Source organism: Typopeltis vanoorti, chromosome 1 (assembly GCF_054136105.1).
Source record: "Typopeltis vanoorti isolate ZY-2024b chromosome 1, IOZ_Tvanoo_1.0, whole genome shotgun sequence".
NCBI lineage: Eukaryota > Metazoa > Arthropoda > Arachnida > Uropygi > Thelyphonidae > Typopeltis > Typopeltis vanoorti.
The window spans coordinates 1,681,893-1,704,844 of NC_143549.1; the positions used below are offsets into that span (position 1 = coordinate 1,681,893).

The 22,952-nt window shown below is 36.4% G+C and overlaps 1 protein-coding gene across 8 annotated transcripts in view; it reads right to left on the reverse strand.

Moving 5' to 3' along the window:
• The window catches only part of LOC150109749 (histone reader KMT2E-like), a 902,496-nt gene that overhangs the window by 429,276 nt on the left and 450,268 nt on the right, over positions 1-22,952 (reverse strand). For all 8 annotated transcript variants that reach the window (XM_090407149.1, XM_090406915.1, XM_090406833.1 and 5 more), the window contains one exon: positions 16,377-16,457. In XM_090407149.1, coding sequence (XP_090263275.1) covers positions 16,377-16,457 — 81 coding nt within the window. The remainder of the gene's footprint in view (positions 1-16,376; positions 16,458-22,952) is intronic.

A 22,952-nucleotide genomic window follows, 5' to 3' on the forward strand; every position in this document is an offset into this window, starting at 1 on the left:
GATAGTCTATAAGTTCTGCTATTCAGGAGGGGCAGCAAGCAAGATAATTCATGCTTTGGACATGTGAAGGAAACAAGCAAGAAAATTACTGATGGCTTTGGGGAGAAATGATTTAAGTATTTAAACGATTAAAGATTTAAGTAAAGAGGTTACTGAGGGGAATGAAAGGTAACTGTATAGTGGGAAAGGATGTCAGTGTGTTCCCAGGGTATGATAATGATTAATTGACATGGAGAGCCAAAATGATGAATGGGCCAGTGGATTTGTGTGAGGAGAAGGGAGTACAATTTGTGGATGAGGATGGATTTGAGGGAAGTATGGAATTATACGGAGGTGCTTACAGGTCAAAGTTGTAAAATTGGGAAGAGACCTCATAGCCTTTTAAGGAATGTGGAGAACTGATTTGAGCTTCTGACGTAATGTCCAATCCTCACCTTCTCATGGTGCACCCTGTTAGGAATCTATCAGAATAATGAACAAACGAGGATGGGTTGCCAATCTTATTAAACCAATAAGATGGGTTTAAACCAATCTTATTGGTTTAAACCAAAATGTAAAATGATGGTAAACATGACAGAAATTCATGCTGGCTGTGTGAATTTCTGAACATCTAAACAAGCTCCCCCACAACATTGTTTACATCAGGTAACCAGATTGGAACAAATTCCAGAACACATCCAAGCTCAACATCAGCACATGGGAAGCAGAATTTAAGATTGGTACTATCAACATGAGAAGCATCAATGGAAAAGAAATGGAACTAGCAGAAGAATTGGATAAGTACCAGATCGACATACAAGACATGACTGAAACAAAGAAGACAGGTGAGATTTTTCTAAGTGACAAATACAAAATGTTATATTCAGGCAAGGACAATCAGGAAAAAGAGGGAGTAGCTATAGTATTCAACACTAAATATGAGGATAATCTTCTTCAATGCTAAGCAATGTGAAGTAGAGTGATGTGAGCAAATATCAGAATGGAGAAGGACAATGAGATTAATTTCTGCTTATGGTCTCACAGAAGGTTCTCTCAAGGAAGAAATGGAGAAATTTTTGAGGTATTAGATAGGGCAGCTGGTTCAATGAAAAAAAAGGTCCTCGTTAGAGATCTAAACAGCAGAGTAGGAAATGACTTCCAGACTTATAGAAATGTTTTGAGAAACACACAAAGCTAATAATAATGGTAAATGTCTGCTGGATTTCTGTTCAAGACATGGATTAGCTATTACTAACACTAAGTTCCAACATAAAAATATGTACAAGATCATATGGAGAGGAGAGCAATAAAGATTGCTATCAACTATGTTATAGTTGATAGCAATGGTTTCCAACTGGTACAGAACACAAGAGTAAACAAAGGATTTGAAATAGAAATTGATCAGTATTTAGTTCTCAGCAAGATAAAATTGAATTTCATATTGAAAAGAACAGTGTGTAAGAAAGTTTTCATATAGACTGAAATACACAGACATCATTGAAGAAAAAAAACAAAAGAATTTGAAAACAAGAAGTAAACCTTTAATTCAGTGGCAAATACCGAAGAAAACATTGATTGTTTCAGCCTGAGAGGCATGTGGTGAGGTTGTCTGTAAGAATACAAAAATTAGAACTCCATGGTGGACCACTGGAAGTTAACAAGGCATTCAAGGAAAAGAAGAAAGCATATAGAACCTTCCTGACAAGTAAGTCAGCCTGTGCTCTTAAGGAATATAGAGAAAAATATAAGAAAGGAAGTGCTGTGTTAAACTAGCCAAACAGAAGTCATGGGAAGATTCTGGTAAGAACATGAAATATAAATATCAGGAAGGTGGCAAAAAGCTTAGAAATTAAGTAAAAAGTACTGAAAAAGGAATCAGAGATGAAAAATGGTAAAAGGAAAACAGAACATAAAGAGAGAGGATAATGCTGGGTATAGAAACAATGGCATTTTTATGCTTTATACTAATGCCAGGAGTATTCGGAATAAGGGAAAGGAATTGGTGGCACTGATAGCATCAGCCTGGCCAAATATTATTGGGATCACCAAAACACTGTTGACAGAAGAGGATATAATAACAGGAATGGAAGTAGCTTGGTAGAGCATTTTTCGGCAGGTGTGGTGGTGGATTACTGCTTATGATAAGTGACGACCTATGCCCTCTAAGAGTGGAGGCTTTGGAAAGCTGTGACACTAATGATTTTTAAAGCATATGGTGTGAGGTAGAGGTGGGCAAGACAGGATACTTAGTGGGGGTGTTGCTACAGACCAATGAGCACAGAGGGGTGGAGACCACGAGATGTTGAGACAGTTGAGTGTGGCAAGTGCAAGAAGAATGATTGTTATGAGAGATTTTAACTATAGCAGTATAAATTGGGGAGAGGAAGATGCATGTAGCAATAAGGGAATGGAATTTCTAGAATTCTTGAGGGACAAATGTCTTAGGCAACATGTAACAGAGGGAACAAGAGGTTCAAGTGTTTTGGATTTGGTTATACCATCAGAAGAGTTGAAAATAACTGAGATGGCATCTCTCCCACCAGTTAGAGAGAGTGACCATATGGTTTTGACTTGGAAAATGAATAGACATGCAGGAGTTTCAAAGAGACAGGAACGTATGTGGAATTATAAAGCAGATGATTATAATAGTCTTAGATGTCAACTTGGTGAAGTTTTGTGGAGGGAGGAACTGGAAGGCCAGGATAACATTAGTGCTTGGGAAATTGTGAAGGAATATTTGTTAGCAGCAATGGTAAGCTGTATTCCACGAGCGAAGAGAGGACACAATTTGGAGTAAAGTGGATGACAAACAATACTAAACAGGAACTGCATGGAAAAAAAGAGGCTATGGAAGAGATATAAGGAGACAGGTGAAGAAGATGTATGAAGAATATAAGAGACAGGCCAGGAGAATGACTAGTATGGTAAGGAAGGCAAAACTGGAATATGAGAAAAGATTGGCTCTTAGATCCAAGGAAAATCCTAGGGAATTATTTAGCTATATGGCCAGTAGGAGGAAAAATGACTGTGGAAGAATGACATTGTGGGATAAAAATGTGAATAGAGTGACTGATGCAGAGGACATAGTGGAATTGTTCAATGAACACTTTATTGGAGTATTTCATACTGGAGGAATCAATTTTAATACTAGAGGGATAGGGCAGGTTTGTGGTTTAGAGGTGCAGGAGGCAAGTGTGTGTGCCACATACTAGGTACTCTGGATGATAGTAAAGCGGTGGGACTGGATGGTATTCCACCACAAGTTTTGAGAGAATGTGCTAAGGAACTGACAGTGCCTTTGACCTGTCTTTTCAATGAAAGTCTGGCTGCGGGAAAGGTGCCCATGGAATTGAAGAAAGTAAGATAGTGCCATTGCAAAAGGGCAGTAGAAGACTGGTAGTGTCTAATTATAGGCCAGTTTGTGTGTGATCAGTAGTTAGTAAGATCTTGGAGAAAGTAGTGAGGGACCGTATACAGCATTGGGTAGATGAGGGTAATGTTACCTGTGAGAGTCAACATGGATTTGTGAAGGGCGCTCTTGTTTTAGCAATATGCTAGCCTTTTATGATAAAGTTACAACAGCATTAGATGAGGGAAGGGCATATACTGCGATTTTCCTAGACTTAGCAAAGGCATTTCGCACGTGCCATACAATAAGCTGATGCAGCACAAGTTGCAGCACATGGGTCTGGATGTCAGATTAGTCAACTGGATTCAGGATTGGCTGTCTGATAGGTATCAGAGAGTTGTGCATGGTGGAGCAATATCAAAGAGGCAGAAGGTTACAAGTGGGGTTCCACAGGGCTGAGTACTGGGACCTATTTTGTTTAACCTTTATATCAATGATATTGTCTGTGGATTGCAAGGGGATATTTGGTTGTTTGCGGATGATGCGAAGCTGGGAAGGGTTATTAGTAATAATGCAGATGTGATAGCCCTGCAAGAGAATTTGAACAAGCTAGATTGATGGGTAAATGAATGGGGGTTTCAATTTAATGCAGCAAAATGTAAGGACGTGAGGTTTCTGACACATTGATGGGATGCCGCATACTCTATGGGAAGAATTATACTGGAGGAAGTAGGGGAGACAAGAGATCTGGGGTTGATGAATGATAGAAACCTGAAATTTAGGGGACATATTGAAAGGTAGTGAAGGTAACACAGAGGATTAATGCAATAATGAGAAGGACACTGACCTGTAGAGATAAAATGGTTATCATTCTGTTGTATAAGACTCTGATCAGACCATACTTAGACTATTGTTCTCAGATCTGGTCCCCAGGATTTGAAGGGGATAAAATAACTTTGGAAAAGGTACAAAGGCAGATAACAAAGATGGTGTTGGGACTGTTAGTTAGTTATGTACAATGTTAGTTATGAGGATTCGCTGCAGGAATGTGGACTGCAGAGTTTGGTGGATAGAAGAAGGAGAGGTGATATGATTGAGACTTTTAAACTGTTCAGAGGTAGTTACAGTGTTGACAATGGGGAGTTCTTTCGCTTGGTTGAACAGCGGTGATGAGAGCAAGAATAGTCAATGCGTTTAAGGAGTGGTATGACAGACTTTGTGTTTCGTAGGCGGGACCCTCCCTCGATGAGTCTTGATAAACTTGTGTTTCTTAGAAAGGACATCCCGCGATGAGTCTTTTGACTCCATTGAGACCTGAATAATAATAATAATAGTATCATTTATTCTTGGTATCTTTAATGTATAATAGAACCCGGATAAAAAAACTTTCAAGATTATTATTATGTGACACCTCCAAGGAGTCCAAAGACTCATCAAAGGAGAATGTGCCAACAGTATACAAAGATTGGTCCCCTTCCAACTACTAACCATCTTTCTCTTATAAAGAAATTTTTTATTTCAAAAGGTGCTAGACTTTATTAGGTCTAGCACCTCTTGGCTACTTGTTTATGAGATATATATGACCTCTGCATTACATCAACCTTGGTATCTCTCCTGGGTTTCGGTCCCACTGATGAGACCCAGTAAAGGTCGAAACCGGTCTGGATAGTGATCCTTCCCTTTATTCATAGCGTTTTATATGGCTGAAAGGGTGTGTGTGTGCTTTACATTATGGGATACACACTAAGGCAAGTGATGTAAAGTCATTAGCTTCTATATACAAGTAATTCATCATCATCATCAAATTCCTGCCATGTACTCTCAAGTGGTGTACAGGATATGATAGTACTACATGAAAAAAATTACATCATTACTAACTTCCTATTTACAATTTTCCTCCAAATCAGTCTGTTACTTGTCAAGACTCCAACATTATCAGATCTAATATTTCTATCGTCTAAGGCACTTTGTACCGTATCAATAAACCTATATCTTGGTCTTAGTCTGGGTCATTTTGCTGCCAGAGAACATTTGTTATGCTAATCTTTCTTCACCCATTCTGTTTAAGTAATCATACCACCTGAGATTAGCTCTGCAAACGCATTCCTGGATGCTGACAATGTCAAGTTCTTTCCTAATATCCTCGTTTTTAATATGATATTGCCATTGATGCCATCTGTTCATGCCTATAATCTTTCTCAGGACTCTCTTATCTGTGGTCTCTAGTCTTTGGTCAAGTGTTTTACTTCTGACCCAGCTCTCAGATCCATAAGTTAAAACTGGTTTGAACACTTTTTTGTATACAGCTAATTTAGTGTTCTGACTAATTTTTCTCTTATTCCATATGAATTTATTCAATTGACTTTCCACCATACCAGCTTTGCTGATTTTGTTGTCTATTTCTATATTTAATTTACCATCTTCACTAAAAATCGTGCCTAAGTAGCTGGAATGTTTTACTTGTTCCACAGGTTCTCCATTCACAACCCAGTTGACATTTTCAACGATTCTGCCTATTTTCATTGTCTTTGTCTTTTTAATGCTGACCTTGATACCATATCAATTACAACAGTTATTCAATTTAGTCAGAGAATCTTGTAGACTTGTAGCGGATTTATTTAGAAGTATAACATCATCCGCATAAAGCAAAAAGCTGACATTAACATCTCCAATTTTGATATCATGTTTAATACCACTTTCCTTCATAATGTGATCCATATATATAATGAATAACAGAGGGGATCATGTACATCCTTGTCTCACACCAGATTTAACATTGAACCATCTTCCTGTACTTCCTTCAATTCTAACTGCTGACTTACAACTCAAATAAAGACTAAGTATTGCTTGATATAATGTCCCATTGACACCACATAACTGTAGCGTATTGAATAGCTTCTCTCTTGGCACCTTTTCATGTGCCTTTTCCAAATCGACAAAACTTAAATACAGACCTCTGTTATCTTCCAATTCTTTCTCAACTATTTGTCGTAAAGTGAAGATCTGATCCTGACAGCCTCTATTTGGCCTGAATCCAACTTGTTCTTCACCAAGCTTTTCTTCCACAATTCTTCTCAACCGTTTCTCAAGTATACTTGCATAGATCTTGTCAGGAACACTCAATAGGGAAATACCTCTGTAATTCTCACATTCAATTTTATTTCCCTTTTTATATATGGGTACTATGAGAGCTCTACTCCAATCACCAGGAATTCGTCCCTCTGTCCAGTCTTTCTGAATTATGCAGTGCAGCCACTGTAAGATTCTTATACTACTATACTTCAGCAGTTCTGGTTGAATATCATCTACTCCTGCTGCCTTTCCACATTTCAAGCCTTTGATGACTTTTTCTACTTCAAGTATGGCTATGTATTCCTGACTGCATGCCTGGTCAGTGTTTTTTATCACTGTTCTGTCATCACTGCTTGTTTCAATTAGCAGTTCTTTAAAAGTAATTACTCCGTACTTCAAGGATATCTTTTTGTCCCATTTTCATGTCACCTTTATCATTTCTAACTCCTTTTACAGCATTCTTTCTTAAGCTTCTTCAACAACCTCCAGAATATTTTGCTACCTTCTTGATATTTATTTTCTCTATTCTTGCCAAACTCCTCCCATGACTTTTGTTTAGCTAGCTTTACACAATGTTTAGCTTTCTTACATTTGTCTCTGTATTCTCTAAGAGCACAATCTGACTTATTTGCCAGGAACTTTTGATACGCTTTCCTCTTTTGCTTCATTGCCTCTTTAACTTCCAGTGTCCACCATGGAGTTCTAATTTTTCTATCCTTGCAGACAACTTCACCACATGCCTCTCTAGCTGAATCAATCAGGGCTTTCTTCAAGGCTTGCCACTGAATCTCCAAGGTTTGATTCCTGTTTTCAAACTCTTTCATTTTTTCTTCAATAATCATTGTGTATTTTAGTCTACAGTTCACATCTGAGAGCTGCTCAACTTTTGTTCTCTTTAATGCTTTCTTACATGTTATTCTTTTCAATATGAAATTCAATTTTATACTGCTCAAGACTAAATAGTGATCACTTCCACTTTCAAATCCTCTGTACACTCTGGTGTCATGCACCAGAGAGAAAACATCACTATCAACAATAACATAGTCAAGGAGACTTTTCTTATTCCTTGCCTCTTCTCTACATGTGAATTTGTGCACATTTTTATGTTGGAACATGGTGTTAGTAACAACCAGTCCATGTCCTGAGCAGAAATCCAACAGATATTTGCCATTATTATTAGCTTTGCTCTTTTCTTCAAATTTTCCCAAAATATTTCTGCATGTCTGACAATCATTTCCTACTCTGCTATTTAGATCCCTAACAAGGACCAACTTTTCCTTTTTCATTGTGTCAGTTGCTTTTTCTAAAGCCACAAAAAATTCCTCCACTTCTACCTTAGTATAACCTTCTGTGGGACCATAGGCACAAATAAGTCTCATTGTCCAGTTCCCCATTCTCATATTTGCCCACATTACTCTACTTGAGACTGACTGCCATTCAAGATTAGCCTCGTATTTAGTGTTGAATACAATGGCTACTCCTTCTTTTCCTTGATTGTCATTGCCTGAATATAACATTTTGCATTTATTGCTCAGAAAGATCTCACCAGTTTTGGTCTTTTTTGTTTCAGTCACCCCTATTATGTCGATCTGGTACTTATCTAATTCCTCAGCTAGGTCCATTTCTTTGCCATTCAGGCTTCTTATGTTGATAGTACCAATCTTTACCTCTGGTAATTTTGAGTTGGGGTGTGTTTTCAGATTTTTTCCAGTAGCTGACTTTTTGCTGTTTGCCCTGGTTCTCTGGCGAAAACAACGAGGGCCTTTTTTAACTGGGCGACGCCCCAGTCGGCATAAAATTTTGTCATGTTGTACCATCATTTTTTTTATTTTATTTTGGTTTAACCAATAAGAATACAATTTGGTCAGCTAAATCCCAAATTGCCAGCCCATCCTCATTCGTTCAGTATCCAAGTAGATACCCAACAGGGTGCACCACGAGAAGGTGAGGATTGGACATTAGGTTAGAAGCCCTAGTTGGTTTTCTGCATTCCTTTAAAGGCTATGTGGAGGTCTCCTCTCATTTATACAGCTTTGACCCTTAAGCACCCCTACAAGTAGTTCAAATGTGAATATATTTCATGGGCAAAACATAGTTTTGCTTCCTTGGGTGAAGAATTAAAACCAAGTATATAATTTCTTAGTAGCTTTAATGTATCTGAAAATGAATTTATGAAAGGATTCCCAACATGGATGCAGTTTTTTTGTTTAAAAATACTTATAAAGAAAAGAAGATAATTTAATTTAAAAACTCACCTCTTGTTTAGACATTATGAAAATGTTTTAATAATTATTTTTTTATTTAATTTTTTAATATTTAATAATAATTAATGGTAGCAGAGGAATTGTGTCCTTGAGGAATCAAAGTGTAAAACAGTAGTATTTGTAAAGCTGTTTGGTGTGAAGTTGAGATCAGTAGAATAGCATATCTAAGAGGATACTGTTATAGGCCAGGGAATTGTTTAGAGTACTGATTGTAAAGTGTTTAGACAATTTAGTTCATAAATTGAAAGGAAGATGATCCTAATGAGAATTTTAATTATAGGAATGTGGAATGGAAAGAAGAGATAGTATATAACAGGGGTGGGCAAGTTCTTTGGTAATAAGAGCCACATATAATACTTTTATTACATTTTTGAATGTTCAAGAGCTGTAGAAAACATAATTTTAAAATTGTATTTATAAATAATAAAAAATACAACTATATAGTAGTCCTGCTTACCAAAGAAGAATATGTTTAATCTCTACTTATTGAAGGCTTTGATTGAGTCTTCATTTGTGCAGTCAATAGTTTAAAATCTGGCTGGTAGGATGTCAAAGCTGTTCCAAGAAGCTCAGTGAGGTGGCTGTTAGTGAGAATATTTGTTTTGACTTGACAAATTTCATTGCAGAGAAGAAAGATTCACAGCAGTAAGTTATTCCAAAAACAGAGAATATTCGGAAGTCAGTTTTCTGAGGATTGGGATACTTTGTTTCTGGGATTTGTTTCCAAAAGTCAGTTACAGATGAGCTTTTATGTACGAACTTCAAACCCACATATTCCTTCAGCTCAATAAGCTCTGTCTCTATTGAAACAACATCTGCGGTAAAAGGTGTAACAACAGGACATCCATCGTTGATGACATCAATCACAAAAGGATTCACAAGAAATTCAAAACATGGCTTTAACTTTTTTAGTTTCTCAAATCTATTCTCAAAATCATTATAAAGTGTTTCTATGTTTCCTTTGTATTGTTTCAGTTTACTGTGTTTAATTTCAGCATCAAGAAAAGCAGTTATTCTTAATTTAATGTTGGGAAAGTGCTCAAATTTCTTTGTTGCCAGATCTCTTTGAAAAACCTTTATTTTATTCTGAAAACTGATTGGGCAAGTTCTGTAATATTATTATTATTATTATTATCCAGGCCTCCATGGAGCCAAAAGACTCATCATGAGAGTCCTTCCTAAGAAACACAAAGTCTATCAAGACTCATCAAGGGGGAGGTCCCCGCCCCTAAGAAACACAAAGTCTATCATACCACTCCTTAAACTCACTGACAGTTCTCACTCTCATCACTCCATCAAGCAACGCATTCCAAGGATCCACAAGTTTGGGTTTTTATATTTGGTGATATCCTCACAGGATGTGGTTGTGAATGAGGTATCAACACTGCCACCTGTTGGTGAAAGTGATCATGTGGTACTAGTTTGGAAGATAGTCAAACAGGATAAAATAGTTATCAAGGTCTATATGTCGAACTATAAGGCGGATGATTATCAGATGCTCCATAGTCATCAATAAATTGGGTTGAGGAATTGTGTAGAAAAGATGTTGACAGTGCATGGGAAATGATAATGCAATATCTAACACAAGCAATGCATAACTGTAAAATCAAGCAAGAAGTGTTACAAAAGGAGTTGCTAGGAGGAAGTACAAGACAGTTTGCAGTGAACAGATGCATGAAGAATATAAAGTGCAGGCCAGAAAAGTGACAAGCATGGTTAAAAAATAAAAAGTAGAATATGAGAGGAGATTGGTCAGTCAGGCCAAAGCTTATCCAAGGGAATTTTTCTGCTATGTGGCAAAAAAGAGGAAAAATAACTATGGCAGTTTGATGCTGGTGGATAGCTATGGTAACAGAGTAACCATAGGAAATGATACAGTGGAATTATTTAAACAACACTTCATCAGTGTATATCATAGTGCTGTGAATGATGTAACATGTAAAAGGGACAAGAATTAGGAGAATTAAAGGTAAAAGAATTGGAGGTGTATCAAGTGTTGCTCAGATTAGATGTTAATAAGGGAATGGATGACATATCACCATGCATATTTAAAGAATACAGAAGCGATATATGTGCCCTTTTTTCTAGTTATTTAATGAGAGTCTTGGAGTGGATAAAGTTAATATGGTGTGGAAAGAAGACAAAACAAAATAATACCTCTCCACAAGCATGGTTTGAGAACAGAAGTTTCAAATTATAGAACGGTCTGTGTGTCTGCAGTTGTGATCCAAGAGTTGGAAAAATTGGTTAGAAATAGAATACAAGATTGTGTGGATGAACATAGGATTCTCTATGATGGTCAGCATGGGTTTGTGAAGGGCAGGTCTTGTTTTAACAATCTGCTTATGTTTTATGATAAGATGACAAATGTGTTTGATAATGGAGAATCATGTATAGTGATATTCTTGGAGTTTGAAAAGCATTCGATAAATTACCAGATGATAAAGTGGTGTACAAGCTGCAGAGGATAACAATAGATAGTATATTGGTTAGATGGATTGGAGATTGGCTCTCTGAAAGATACCAGCAAGTTGTGTACAATTAGAATCAATTCGAATGGAGCTGTGTCTCAGAAATGAAAGTCACCAGTGGCATGCCTCAAGTTAAAGAGTAGGGCCCAAGACCCTACTCTTTAACTTGTTTGTTAATGATAGTTCATGTGGATTAATTAGGGATCTTCAAATGTTTCCCAATGAAGCAAAGGTAGGCAGAAGTATCAGGAATAGTCCTGATGTTAATTCTCTACAGGAAGATTTGAATAGACTTTTAGCTTGGACAAATGAGTGGCAATGCAGTTTTAATTGTTAATAAAGGCAAAGTGTTATACTTTGCGATAGAGATATATAAGGTTACATATTGTATTGGTGGAGCTGTATTTCAGGAAGTAAATGAGATTCGGGAATTTGGAGTGATGGTGGACAGTGGACTGAAGTTCTGAGGACACATTGCATGTGTTGAAAAGACTGAAAAGACTTTTATCATAGCATCATATTGCTGCTATGATAAAAAGTACTATGACATGCAGAGATAAGTAAATGCATCTATATAAGACATTGATCAGACAATATATATGAACCACTGTTTTCAGATTTGGTCAACTAGTTTTCATTGTGATGTGGAAGCACTAGAAAGGGTCCAATAACGAATAACCAAAGTGATATCAGGACTCTGGAGTGTTAGTTATGAAGAGCGCTTGAGAGAATGTGGATTACGGAGGTTGGTGGATAGGAGGAAAAGAGGGGATATGATAGAGATCTTTAAATGAGTTAAGAGATTCTATCAGATTAATACAGAAGAAATTATAAAAAGAGAGAAGGTGGATGTTAAAATGTGAAGAACGAGAGGCCATCTCTGGAAGTGTATAAAGATGTGGTGAAGAAGAGTGTGAGGAGTAGACTTTTACATGGAGAGTTATTAGTGAGTGGAATGCATTGCTTGAGTGTGTTGTGAGTGCAGGTAGTGTAAATAACTTCAAAGCTTATTACGATAGACATGTTGCTGATTGAGTGGGTCTCCCATGATAAATCTTTTGACTCCATGAATATATACAATGATAATGAAATAAAAATAAATGAAAAATTGTTTGAAAAACAATCAATAAACCAAGATGCAATACATGGATGTCCTCTGTCTGCAGCACTTATTAATATTTATATTAATGAAATAACAATACAGTTGAATCCTTTAAATAACCCAGGTATTGAAATTTCTTAGAATAATAAAATAATCATATTATTATATGCAGAAGATCGTGGAAAAATATCAGATAAGGAAGACAATTTACAAAGAGCAATATATGATAGAAGAGCAGTTTGAAATGAAAAGATAATATCCACAGATAAAAACTGGGAGAACAATGGCATTTTGTGGATAATCTCCAATTAGAAGCAAAATAGTTATTAAGGAAACCTCGCTTAATGTGATTAATTGGCTCATCATTTAATGCATGCTAAGAAAATACAATAAACAATAGGATTAATTATAATTAATCCATCAGTTAGCATAAATTTGAAAAAAAAAATTATAAGCTACATTAGAGGATAAAATCATCAATGTTAATAAAAATCAATTGCTTAAATTTTTAGTTAGTGTCTAAACATTTGATAAAATTAACTGAAGATGTTTGAATAGTCTCGAGTTTTTCATCTTCTTCAGTCCAGCGCAATTTTCCAATTGGTCAAACCATCCTAAACTCACAGTAAAGCTTTCACATTCCACTTGAAATTTGGTCTCTTTCAATGATGTAAAAATATTGAGAGCTTTTGCCTGAATTTTCCTTTACCAATGACCTGCACGCTTAAAGAAGCAATAGCAACTTTTCCCTGTTCTTTGTATTCTTTGTTCTTATTTAATATATCCGAACTGTAGACTCGCTGTATACCAGGTCTCGCACAATCATTGTATTACTAGCGGCACTTTAATGTCTCTTAATGATGTCCAGCTTCTCCTCTAACATAATTACTTTTCTTCACTTTTTATTACTACCACTTTCTTTATCAGCCCTTCTCTTTTTCATATCAGGGGTTGAATATAATAAACACACCAGTGACACACTGCTGAGTGTGTCGCTGGCCACCGCCCAATGGCTGCTACATTGACAAGTGCTGCCACTCGATGCACATCGGCAACATACAATTTCGCATAAAGCAAAAAAATCTCATTAACTGATTAGTCACTCACTCAATCATGCTAACTGATTATTGTGCATATCAAATTCGTGTTAAGTGAGGTTTTCCTGTATTATTATTATTGTTACGACACCTCCAAGGAGTCCACCAAAGACTCATCGAGGGAGGCCACCTAATCTACAACTCTCCGTCTCCACCACTCAATCCACCAACTACAGCAAACCGCATCATCTACAGGATTCCTTCACTACACTGACTTACTGCAATAACAGGACTGATAGGAAAATCAGCAATAAAAAGACAAAAATCATGAAAAATATGCAGGTTCGTCAAAAACATCAGCTGCATTTTTGAATGGCGAACCTACTGAATAAGTAAATTGCTGCTATTTGAAGCACTAGTAGATGACCTGGCAAGCCAAGTGGTTAGCATATCTGCTCTCCAGCCAAGAAACTGTAGGTTCCAATCCCAATGGATATGGATGTTTATGACTGTCCTACTAACTCTGTGTGCAAATAGCACAACCCTACAGCAGAAGGCTTCACTCTCAAAACTGTATGAGGTATGGAAGTAACCATATGGCATCTAATGATTTCATATGTGAATAAATAATTAACTAAAGCACTAGTGAAGATGGCAAAATATATAAGGAAAGAGATAACAGAATTGGCAAAGCTGGTATAGTAGAGAGTTAAACGAATAAACTTATAAGGAGTAAGAGAGAAATTAGTCAAAGCATTAAACTAGCAGTATAGAAAACACTGTTCAAACCAATTATAACTTATGGATCAGAGACATGTGGATATGCAAGTTCTGAGAAAACTAAGAGACTGAAAAGATGGCAGATGTCAAATAATCATATTAAAAAAGAAGAAACTAGAAATTATATATTTGGTTTAATCCTTTATCCAAGTGTAAGCAAATAAAGTTTGCGACTGAAGTATTTTCAGGACTAGGGCAATTTGTGGTAAAGGTAGTATAAGTTCTGATCACTTGCCTTAGTATCCCATAATGCAAAGCACATATCCTTATGGGTATATATAATGCTATGCATTATAGAAAGGGTTACTATCCAGACCGGTTTCGACCTTTATTGAGGTCTCATCAGTGGGAGCCAGAGGTGGTGATACTAAGGTGGAAGTAATGCAGAAGTCATTTCACCATATACTAGTTGCCAAAAGTTGTCAACACCTTATTATTAAAATTCTCTGGATTAGAGATAGTTGATGGAAGTTTTTTTCACTTGGCTATGCTATCAATTATATATTTGGTTTAATCCTTTATCCAAGTGTAAGCAAACAAAGTTTGCGCCTGAAGTATTTTTAGGACTAGGGCAACTAGTGGTAAAGGTGGTATAAGTTCTGATCACTCGCCTTAGTATCCCATAATGCAAAACACATCTCCTTGCAGACATGTATACTGCTATGCATCAAGGGAAGGGTCACTACCCGACCAGTTTCAACCTTTATTCAGGTCTTGTCAGTGGGAGCCAGACCCAGAGGTGGTGATACTGGTGGAAGTAATGCAGAAGTCATATCTCCATAAAACATAAAGGATCAAAGGCATAAAGGAAAAAGGATTAAACCAAATATATAATTGGTAGTATAGCCAAGTGAAAAAACTTCCATTAAGAAATTAGAAAGAAAACTAACATTGCGGGAATTCTGGAATGTGTGAGAAATGCTAATCTAATGTGGTCACTTAAAACAGAATGAGAGGAAAGTTTCCTGAAAAAAAGTGTTTGATGACAGGAAAAAGACCAAAAAAACATGTAAAGGAAGACAGTGATCTAGTTTTAGTATTATATCCAAACCTCTATGGAATTTGAAGAGTCATTGTGGGATGTCGAACACTCATAGATTACAGCTATCGTACCTTGCCTTGAACACATTCAATGCTGGAGTGCTCACTACCCACTTTGAAAATGCATTCACATCATTCATCACCTGCCAAATAAAACACTTTCTTTTTATTTCCTTTCTCACATGACCTTTGTATACAAAGGAGGATCTGGGAAGTTCTGATAATAACTAGAACAAAAACAATATTAAATTTGTATTTGTAATAATTTTTTTATATGTATTTGTGTTTGTAATTTGTATTTGTAATAATTTGTTCTTTTTTCATTCTTGTGGTTATATCAGTTGATTTAATATAATTTTGTTCTAGATGTTTATTTTCCAGACCCCTCCCATAGTTTCTAGTGAAGCCTTCTGCTGTAGGGTTGTGCTATTTGCACACAGAGTTAGTAGGACAGTCATAAACATCCATATCCATTGGGATTGGAACCTACAGTTTTTTGGCTGAAGAGCAGATATGCTAACCACTTGGCTTGCCAGGTCATCTACTCATCAACATACATCTCAATCATATCATGCATCCTCCACCTATCTGCAAAGCTCTGAAGATCACATGCCCTTAGTCCTCATACTCAATATTTCAGAGTTCCTGAGGCAATCTTAGTAATTCATCTCTGTGCTCTCTCCAATGTTTTCTTATCACCAACATAGCCAGGTGATCAGATCCATGAAAAGAAATCCAACTAAAGTCTAATTCCCTTATATAGTTCAACTATCACCTCCTTATCCATACATGTCAGCATTCTTCACATTACAGCAGCAATTTTGTTGAATAAGCCTAACAACTTTTGCAATGTGATTATTGTAATTTAGTTCCCTATCCACCAAGCTCTATACAGATACAAGTGTCTTAGAACATTGAAGTATAAGATCTGGTAATAGAGTCATGAGAGTTGATAGATGAAATGAGAAAAATTGTCTATATGAAGTTAGTAATAATGTAAACTTATCATGCAGTACTTAGCCTAATATCTCACACTCCTCTTGGAGAACATATTAGGTATTTGATGATGTTCATTGAATCACATAACACACTAAATCCACTCGAGAACTGATTAATTGTAAATTATACTATATGAAAGTTTGGATAACTGAGAGATTACTTTAATAATAGTCATAAAATAAATGTAATCAATCTCCTAAGAAAGTAAAGACCATCATAAGGAGGGATTTTTCTTTTTGAGAATAGGGTGTATATGTGTGTATGAGAAGGAGGAGAACATACCTGGATTCTCTATAGTCTTTTCTTGGTACAGCAGCAAAGAGGCAGTTGTCTTTCTCACAAGCACACTGTACATCCCGAATACTGAAAATTGTACAACTTATGTAATGATGTATAAAATAAAATCTTGTACTAAAACAAATATACAGCTCATAGTTACTAAAAAAAATAATAAAAAAGTACATGTGCATAATTAACAATCATGACAAGAACTAAATAACATTCCCAATTAAACTCAAGTAATGGGAATTAATATGAAGAAAAAATTACCAGAATGAACTATGAGCTTGGTTTGAGGTTATTTGTGAGTTGTCGTGTAATTTAGTGCTGTGTAAAATTAACGATTTATAACATTTTACTGTGTTTTTCTTCAGAAAATTAGAGTATTAAAGGAAAACCTCACTTAATGCAAATTCGATATGTGCGATGATCAGTTAGTGTGATTGAGTGAAATGATACTATTTACCATTTTAAACAAGTGATTAAGCAGTTAACACAAATTTTTACGTTATGCGAAATTTTTTGGTCACCAATCTGCAACAAGCAGTGGCTCTTGTCAATGTAGCAGTCAGTGGGCAGTGGCTGCCGACACTCAGCAGTTGACTCAAAGCTATCAGTGCAAGCACACATGCAAACTCTGTTCTCTCGCTCAGTCACTTTTCCTTCATTTTGCTTTAATTTTGATAACTATAGGGATTTGGTGATCCAGCTTATCCTTGATCTTCCCTTGTCCGTTTGGAGTTTTCCATTCCTGTAGGACAATTTAAGGCAATCTCTGTTGATTCAGTCTGTTCACCAATGTTAAGAATGCCGATAAGATCAACAGCCTTCAAGATCTTTCAAGAAAGACTTCAGTAAGAGAAGAGAGGAGAAAATGGACTCACGAAGCACTCAACAGAAGAGAATCAATCATAAGGCTTTATTATATTCAACCCCTGATATGGATAAGAGAATGACTGATAAAGAAAGTGGTAGTAATAAAAAGGGAAGAAAAGTAATTATGTTAGAGGAAAAGCTGGAAGTCATTAAGAGACATTAAAATGCCACTAGTATTACAATGTGCGAGATCTGGGATACAGTAAGTCTACAGTTCAGACTATATGAAATAAGAGCAAAGAATACAAAGACCAAGGAAAAGTTGTTACTGCTTCTTTAAGCATGCAGATCACCCGAAATAAAAGCCATTTAATGATCGAGATGGAACATATTCTATCACTCTGGATTGAGGAATTGTAACCAAAAAAGAATACCTCTTAGTACAAGATATATTCAGTCAAAAGCTGTCCATATTTTTTACTTCACTGAAAGAGACCAAATTTCAAGAGAAATGTGAAATCTTTACTGCAAATTTAGGATGGTTTGACCTTTTTAAAAATCGAGCTGGACTGCACAATGTAAGAATAACTAGAGAATCTGCTTGTGCTGATAAAGATTCTGTGGTCATGTTCTTTGAAGAATTGCAATGGACAATTCAGGAGGTGATTATGACAATCGTCAAATATTCAACGTTGACAAAATCTTTCCTAGATAAAATTGAAGCATCTCAACCAGGATATAAATATCTAACGATCATCTTATGCTTTTATTAGGAGGCAATGCAGAAGGCGACTTTAAACTCAAGCCTATGTTAGTTAACCTAAACGTGCACAAAATCCAAGATCTAACATTACTGAAGAAATCAGCACAATTGGAAAAGAAATAGGATTTAATGAAGTGGATAATGAAGATGTGAGGAACTTGCTCGATTCCCATTCAGAACAGTTAAGCGAGAATGATTTCCTTCAACTAGAACAGCAGCATTCATATGAAGAAAAAGATTAGAAGTGCGAACAAGAGAATGTTATGGCTAAGAAGCTAACTGCAAAAGAACTTGAGTTATTTTTCGATCACATTGAACAAGCTAAGGAAATTTTGTTTGATGCTGATCCTAATATATGGAACGAAGCTTTGAAGTCTGCCGAAATCTTGATAAGCGATCACCAGCTAGATCACAAAGTGCATGACAAGATGAAAAAGTCGACCACTATTCAAACATCTCTACTTCATTTTTTTCTTTTTTTCAAATTTACATTAACACGTTCGCTGCCACACTACTCAGGCATAGTTTGTTACTGTACACCATGCAATTTCACTTCTTCAAGGTCAGTATGTGCAACCTCGTTGCCGGCAGCAAGCATCATACGAGTATATTCGTAGTTGGCTTGTGAGGCTCATATACCATCTACGAGTATACACACTTTCGCTGCTAGCTCCACAGGCCAAGCATTTTCACTTCTTCAAGGTCAGTGCGGGTAATCTCGTTGCCGGCAGTAAGCATCATATTTCTAGATGAGTCTTTGACTCCATGAGGTCTTGTTTAATAATAATAATAATAATAATAATATGAGTATATTCGTAGCTGACTTGTGCTGCTCATATACCAACTACGAGTATACTCATAGTTGGCAGCGAATGTGTTAACTGATGGATGAATTATAATTATTCCTATTGTTTATTATTCATTTAACATGCATTAATTAATGGATTAATTAACGGCATTAAATGAAGTTTTCCTGTATAGTGTATCAGTGTAGATTTTTGTGTTTTTAGAGTGTGTATTTAGTACCTCTAACATTTTTATTGTGATGTTTATCGTGATATTATCGGCATGGCACAAATGACGAACAATGATGGCAAAGATCACACTGTGTGGCGATTTGAATTTGCAGGATATTATTCAATGCAGTGCATGTGAAATGTACACATCGAGAAAATTAAAGCATATGTGGAAGGAAATTGAAACGAGAGAGAGAGAGAGCATGTATTAAGTGTTTCAAAAGTGAGTATCTGCTGAGGGACAAGAACGCAACAATTACTGATGATAAGGTGGAATATGAAATTATTAATGTTGAATGTGTGGCCATGGAAATAGAGGAGAATGAAATGGATAATAATAAAGACATAGTGCATTTAAATGTTATCCTTCATAGGTGTGAAATTGAAAATTTGCAGAAGTGGCAAGAGTTAAGCAGGAATGAAAAAAGAAAGAAGCAGGTATCTGAAGGAATAATAAACACTGACCGAACAAACAAGAAAAACAAGTTAAGGAGAAAATTATGTATGGAGTCTCAATAATCAGGCGAGTACTTAATGAAAGTAAGACAAAAACATGTTTCCCTGATGCAAAAATTCACGATATTAGCCACACCATCCGGATACAAAATGGTAAGTTGAAGGAAATGATTATCGTGATTGGAAAAAATGATATGAGAGGTGAGAAGTATGGAAGAGGAAAAACTAAAGCACGAGAAGATGAAGACTGTAAGTCTCCTACCAGGCTATGATAGAGATGAACTGAGGAAGAGGACATTGATAGTCAATGAGTCTATACGTACATTGTGCAAAAGGAATGATGTAGAATTTGTGGATCTCTGGTCTTTGTTTGATGGAAAGAAGGATTTGTACAATGCTGATGCATCTAAATGGTTTTGGCGTTAGGTGACTAGAGAGAGCTTTTTGCACAAGCATGCTGAAGTGCAAATTCAGGGAAACTTAAGCAATTATGGTGGAATCAAGTGAGCTTGTGTGAAAGCACCCATGAAGCGAGTGAGTGTGAGAATGACCAAGTGAGGAATCTAGTCTCTAGAAAAAATATTGAATAGGATAGTCAATTCAAAAAAGTAAAGGGGGCAGGGTAACTAAAGAAATGCTGCACTTTGTATATACTAATGCCAGAAGTATCAGGAACAAGAGGGAGGAGTTTTTGGCATTGAACAACCTCGCCAAAACTTGTAGGCATTAGTGAGACTTGGCTAACGGCAGATGATGTAGTTATAGGGATTGAATGTGAAGGGGTTAGTATTTTCAGGAAAGATAGGATTGGGGGGGGGGGGGTACTGCCAATGATAGCAGATGAATTCCAACCAAAAAGAATAGGAGACAGGTGGGAGGGTGGCTCAGATTGCTTCATTTGAAGCAATCTGGTGTGAGATTAAGGCCAGTAACACAAAATATACAGTTGGTTGTTGCTATAGACCAGGGAGTTCCATAGATAATCTGGAAAGTATGCATAGCCAAATTAGCACAAAGAGTACAGGCAAAGTGATTATTATGGGGGACTTCAACTCTGGAGATGTAGACTGGAAGAACCAAAGATCACATGGCAGGAAGGTAATAGAATTTATAAATCTGCTGAGAGATAATTACTTAAGGCATGCTTAGAAAGAACCTTAAATTTGTACAATGGCATAAAAGACTGCAGGGTAAGGATGATGTTAGTAGTTCATAGGATATAGTTAAGGGTCATCAAGAGGAAGCAGTAGTAAACCCAGGATAAGGAGGGTTAATCGGGTGGGAGTTACATGGATGAGTAATATCATTACGCATGAGCTGCAGAAGAAGAAAATGCTGCTGAGAGTATATAAAGAGAAAGGTGACCAGCAAACTCATGAACAGTACAAGGCTCAAGCAAGAAAGATAATCAGCATGGCAAGGAAGGCAAAATCAGATTATGAGAAGAATCTACCAAGCAGGCTAAGGAAATCCCAAAGAGTTCTTTCATTATGTGGCAAGTAAGAGGAAAAATGACTATGGAAGAATAACCTTAATGAGTGATGATGGTCACGAGGAGACAGAAGCAGATAAAATAGTTGAGTTACTGAGTGACCACTTTGCAAAGATATATCATTCTGGTGAGGTTATTGCTTTAACTTATGTGAGAGACACTAATGTGGAAACTGCGGTGGATGAATTGGATGTTACTATGATATTGCAGAATCTCAATGTAAATACAGCAGTGGTATTAGATGGGATATCAGTTAGGTTTTTTTGCTAGAATGTGTAAAGGAACTGGCAAAGCATTTCACTAGGCTCTTTAATTTAAATATAAGCTCTTGTAGGGATTCAAGGGAGTGGAAAGGGTGCAAAATAACAGTAGCAAATTTCAGACCAATCAGTATCTCAGGCATAGTGGTAAAAGTACTAGAAAAATTGGTAAAAAAGATAATTTAAGAATGGATAGATAAAAATATGATACCGTATGAGGGTCAACATGGCTTTGTGAAGGGTCGGTCATTCCTTAGTAATGTACTAATTTTTTAAGATAGAGTAATAGCTGAGTTGGATAAAAGAAATGGCTAAACAATGATTTTGCAAAGGCATTTGACAGAATACCACATGGAATTCTATGGGGAAGGGACCTGACACTGGTTAAGTGGATAACAGGGTGGATGCTGGCCCGATATCGAGGCAGAAACAGGTGAACTAGTGGTGTGCTGCAAGGTTCAGTGCTGGGACAATTGCTGTTTTTTTTTGTACATAAATGATATAGGAAATAATATGAAAGGAAATATACATTTGTTTGCTGATGATGAGAAATTAGGTAAGTAATAGTTAATCAAGGCAATGTGAAGAGCTTGCAGGATGATTTAAATAACTGTCAGTATGGGTTAAAGTTAATGGGTGTCAGTTTAATGTCGAGAAATGTAAAGTTATGCATTTCGGAATAAATAGATTAAAAGCGTGTATCACATTGATGGCACCGTACTCCAGAAAAGAGATGAAGCTAGAGATTTAGGAGTGGTGGTAGCCAGAGAGTTCAAGTTTAGAGGACATATTGCTAAATATAAAATCAGAACGCCATAGGGGAATCAGGAAGCTAATGATAAGTTAATGATACAGTGAAGAAAAAGAAGGGAGCATATCAAAAGTTCCTGGCAAATAAGTCAGCTTGTGATAGAAAATACAGAGACAAATGACTCTGTAAAACTAGCTAAGCAAAAGTCACAGGAAGACTTTAGTAAGAACATGGTGGCAAAATATTCTGAAGGCTTGAAAAAGCTCAGAATTGGAGGGAAGAGTGCTGTAAAAGGAATTAGGGATAATAAAAGTGACATGAAAACTGGTGAAAATGATATCCTTGATGGATGGAGTAATTATTTCTAAAAATTATTAAATGAAACAATCAGTGACAGCACAGTAGTAAAATACACTCAACAGGCATGCAATCAGGAGCACATATCCATATTTCAAGTAGAAAAAGCCATCATAAGTCTGAATTGTGGAAAGGCAGCAAGAGTATATGATATTTAACCAGAAATGCTCAAGTATGGAGGTAAAAGACTTAAAGTGGCTGCACTGCATAGTTCAGAAGGCCTGGACAAAGGGACAAATTCGGATGAGCGGAGTAGAGTTCTTATAGTACCCATATATAAAAAGGGAGATAACGGTGAAAGTCAGAATTATAGAGGTATTTCTCAACTGAGTGTTCCTGGTAAGATACAAGTATACTTGTGAAACGATCAGAACTATTGTGGAAGGGAAGCTTGGTGAAGAACAAGCTAGATTCAGGCCAAATAGAGGCTGTGAGGATCAGATTTTCAATTTATGACAAACGAATGAGAAATCATGGGAATATAACAAAGATCTGAATGTACTTTTGTAGAACTGGAAAAGGCATATGACAAGGTGCTAAGAGAAAAGCTATTCAAAATGCTACAGTTGTATGGTGTCAATGGAGCATTATATCAAGAAATACTTAGTCTCTATTTGTGTTGGAAGTCAGCAGTTAGAATTGAAGGAAGTACAGGAAGATGGTTTAAT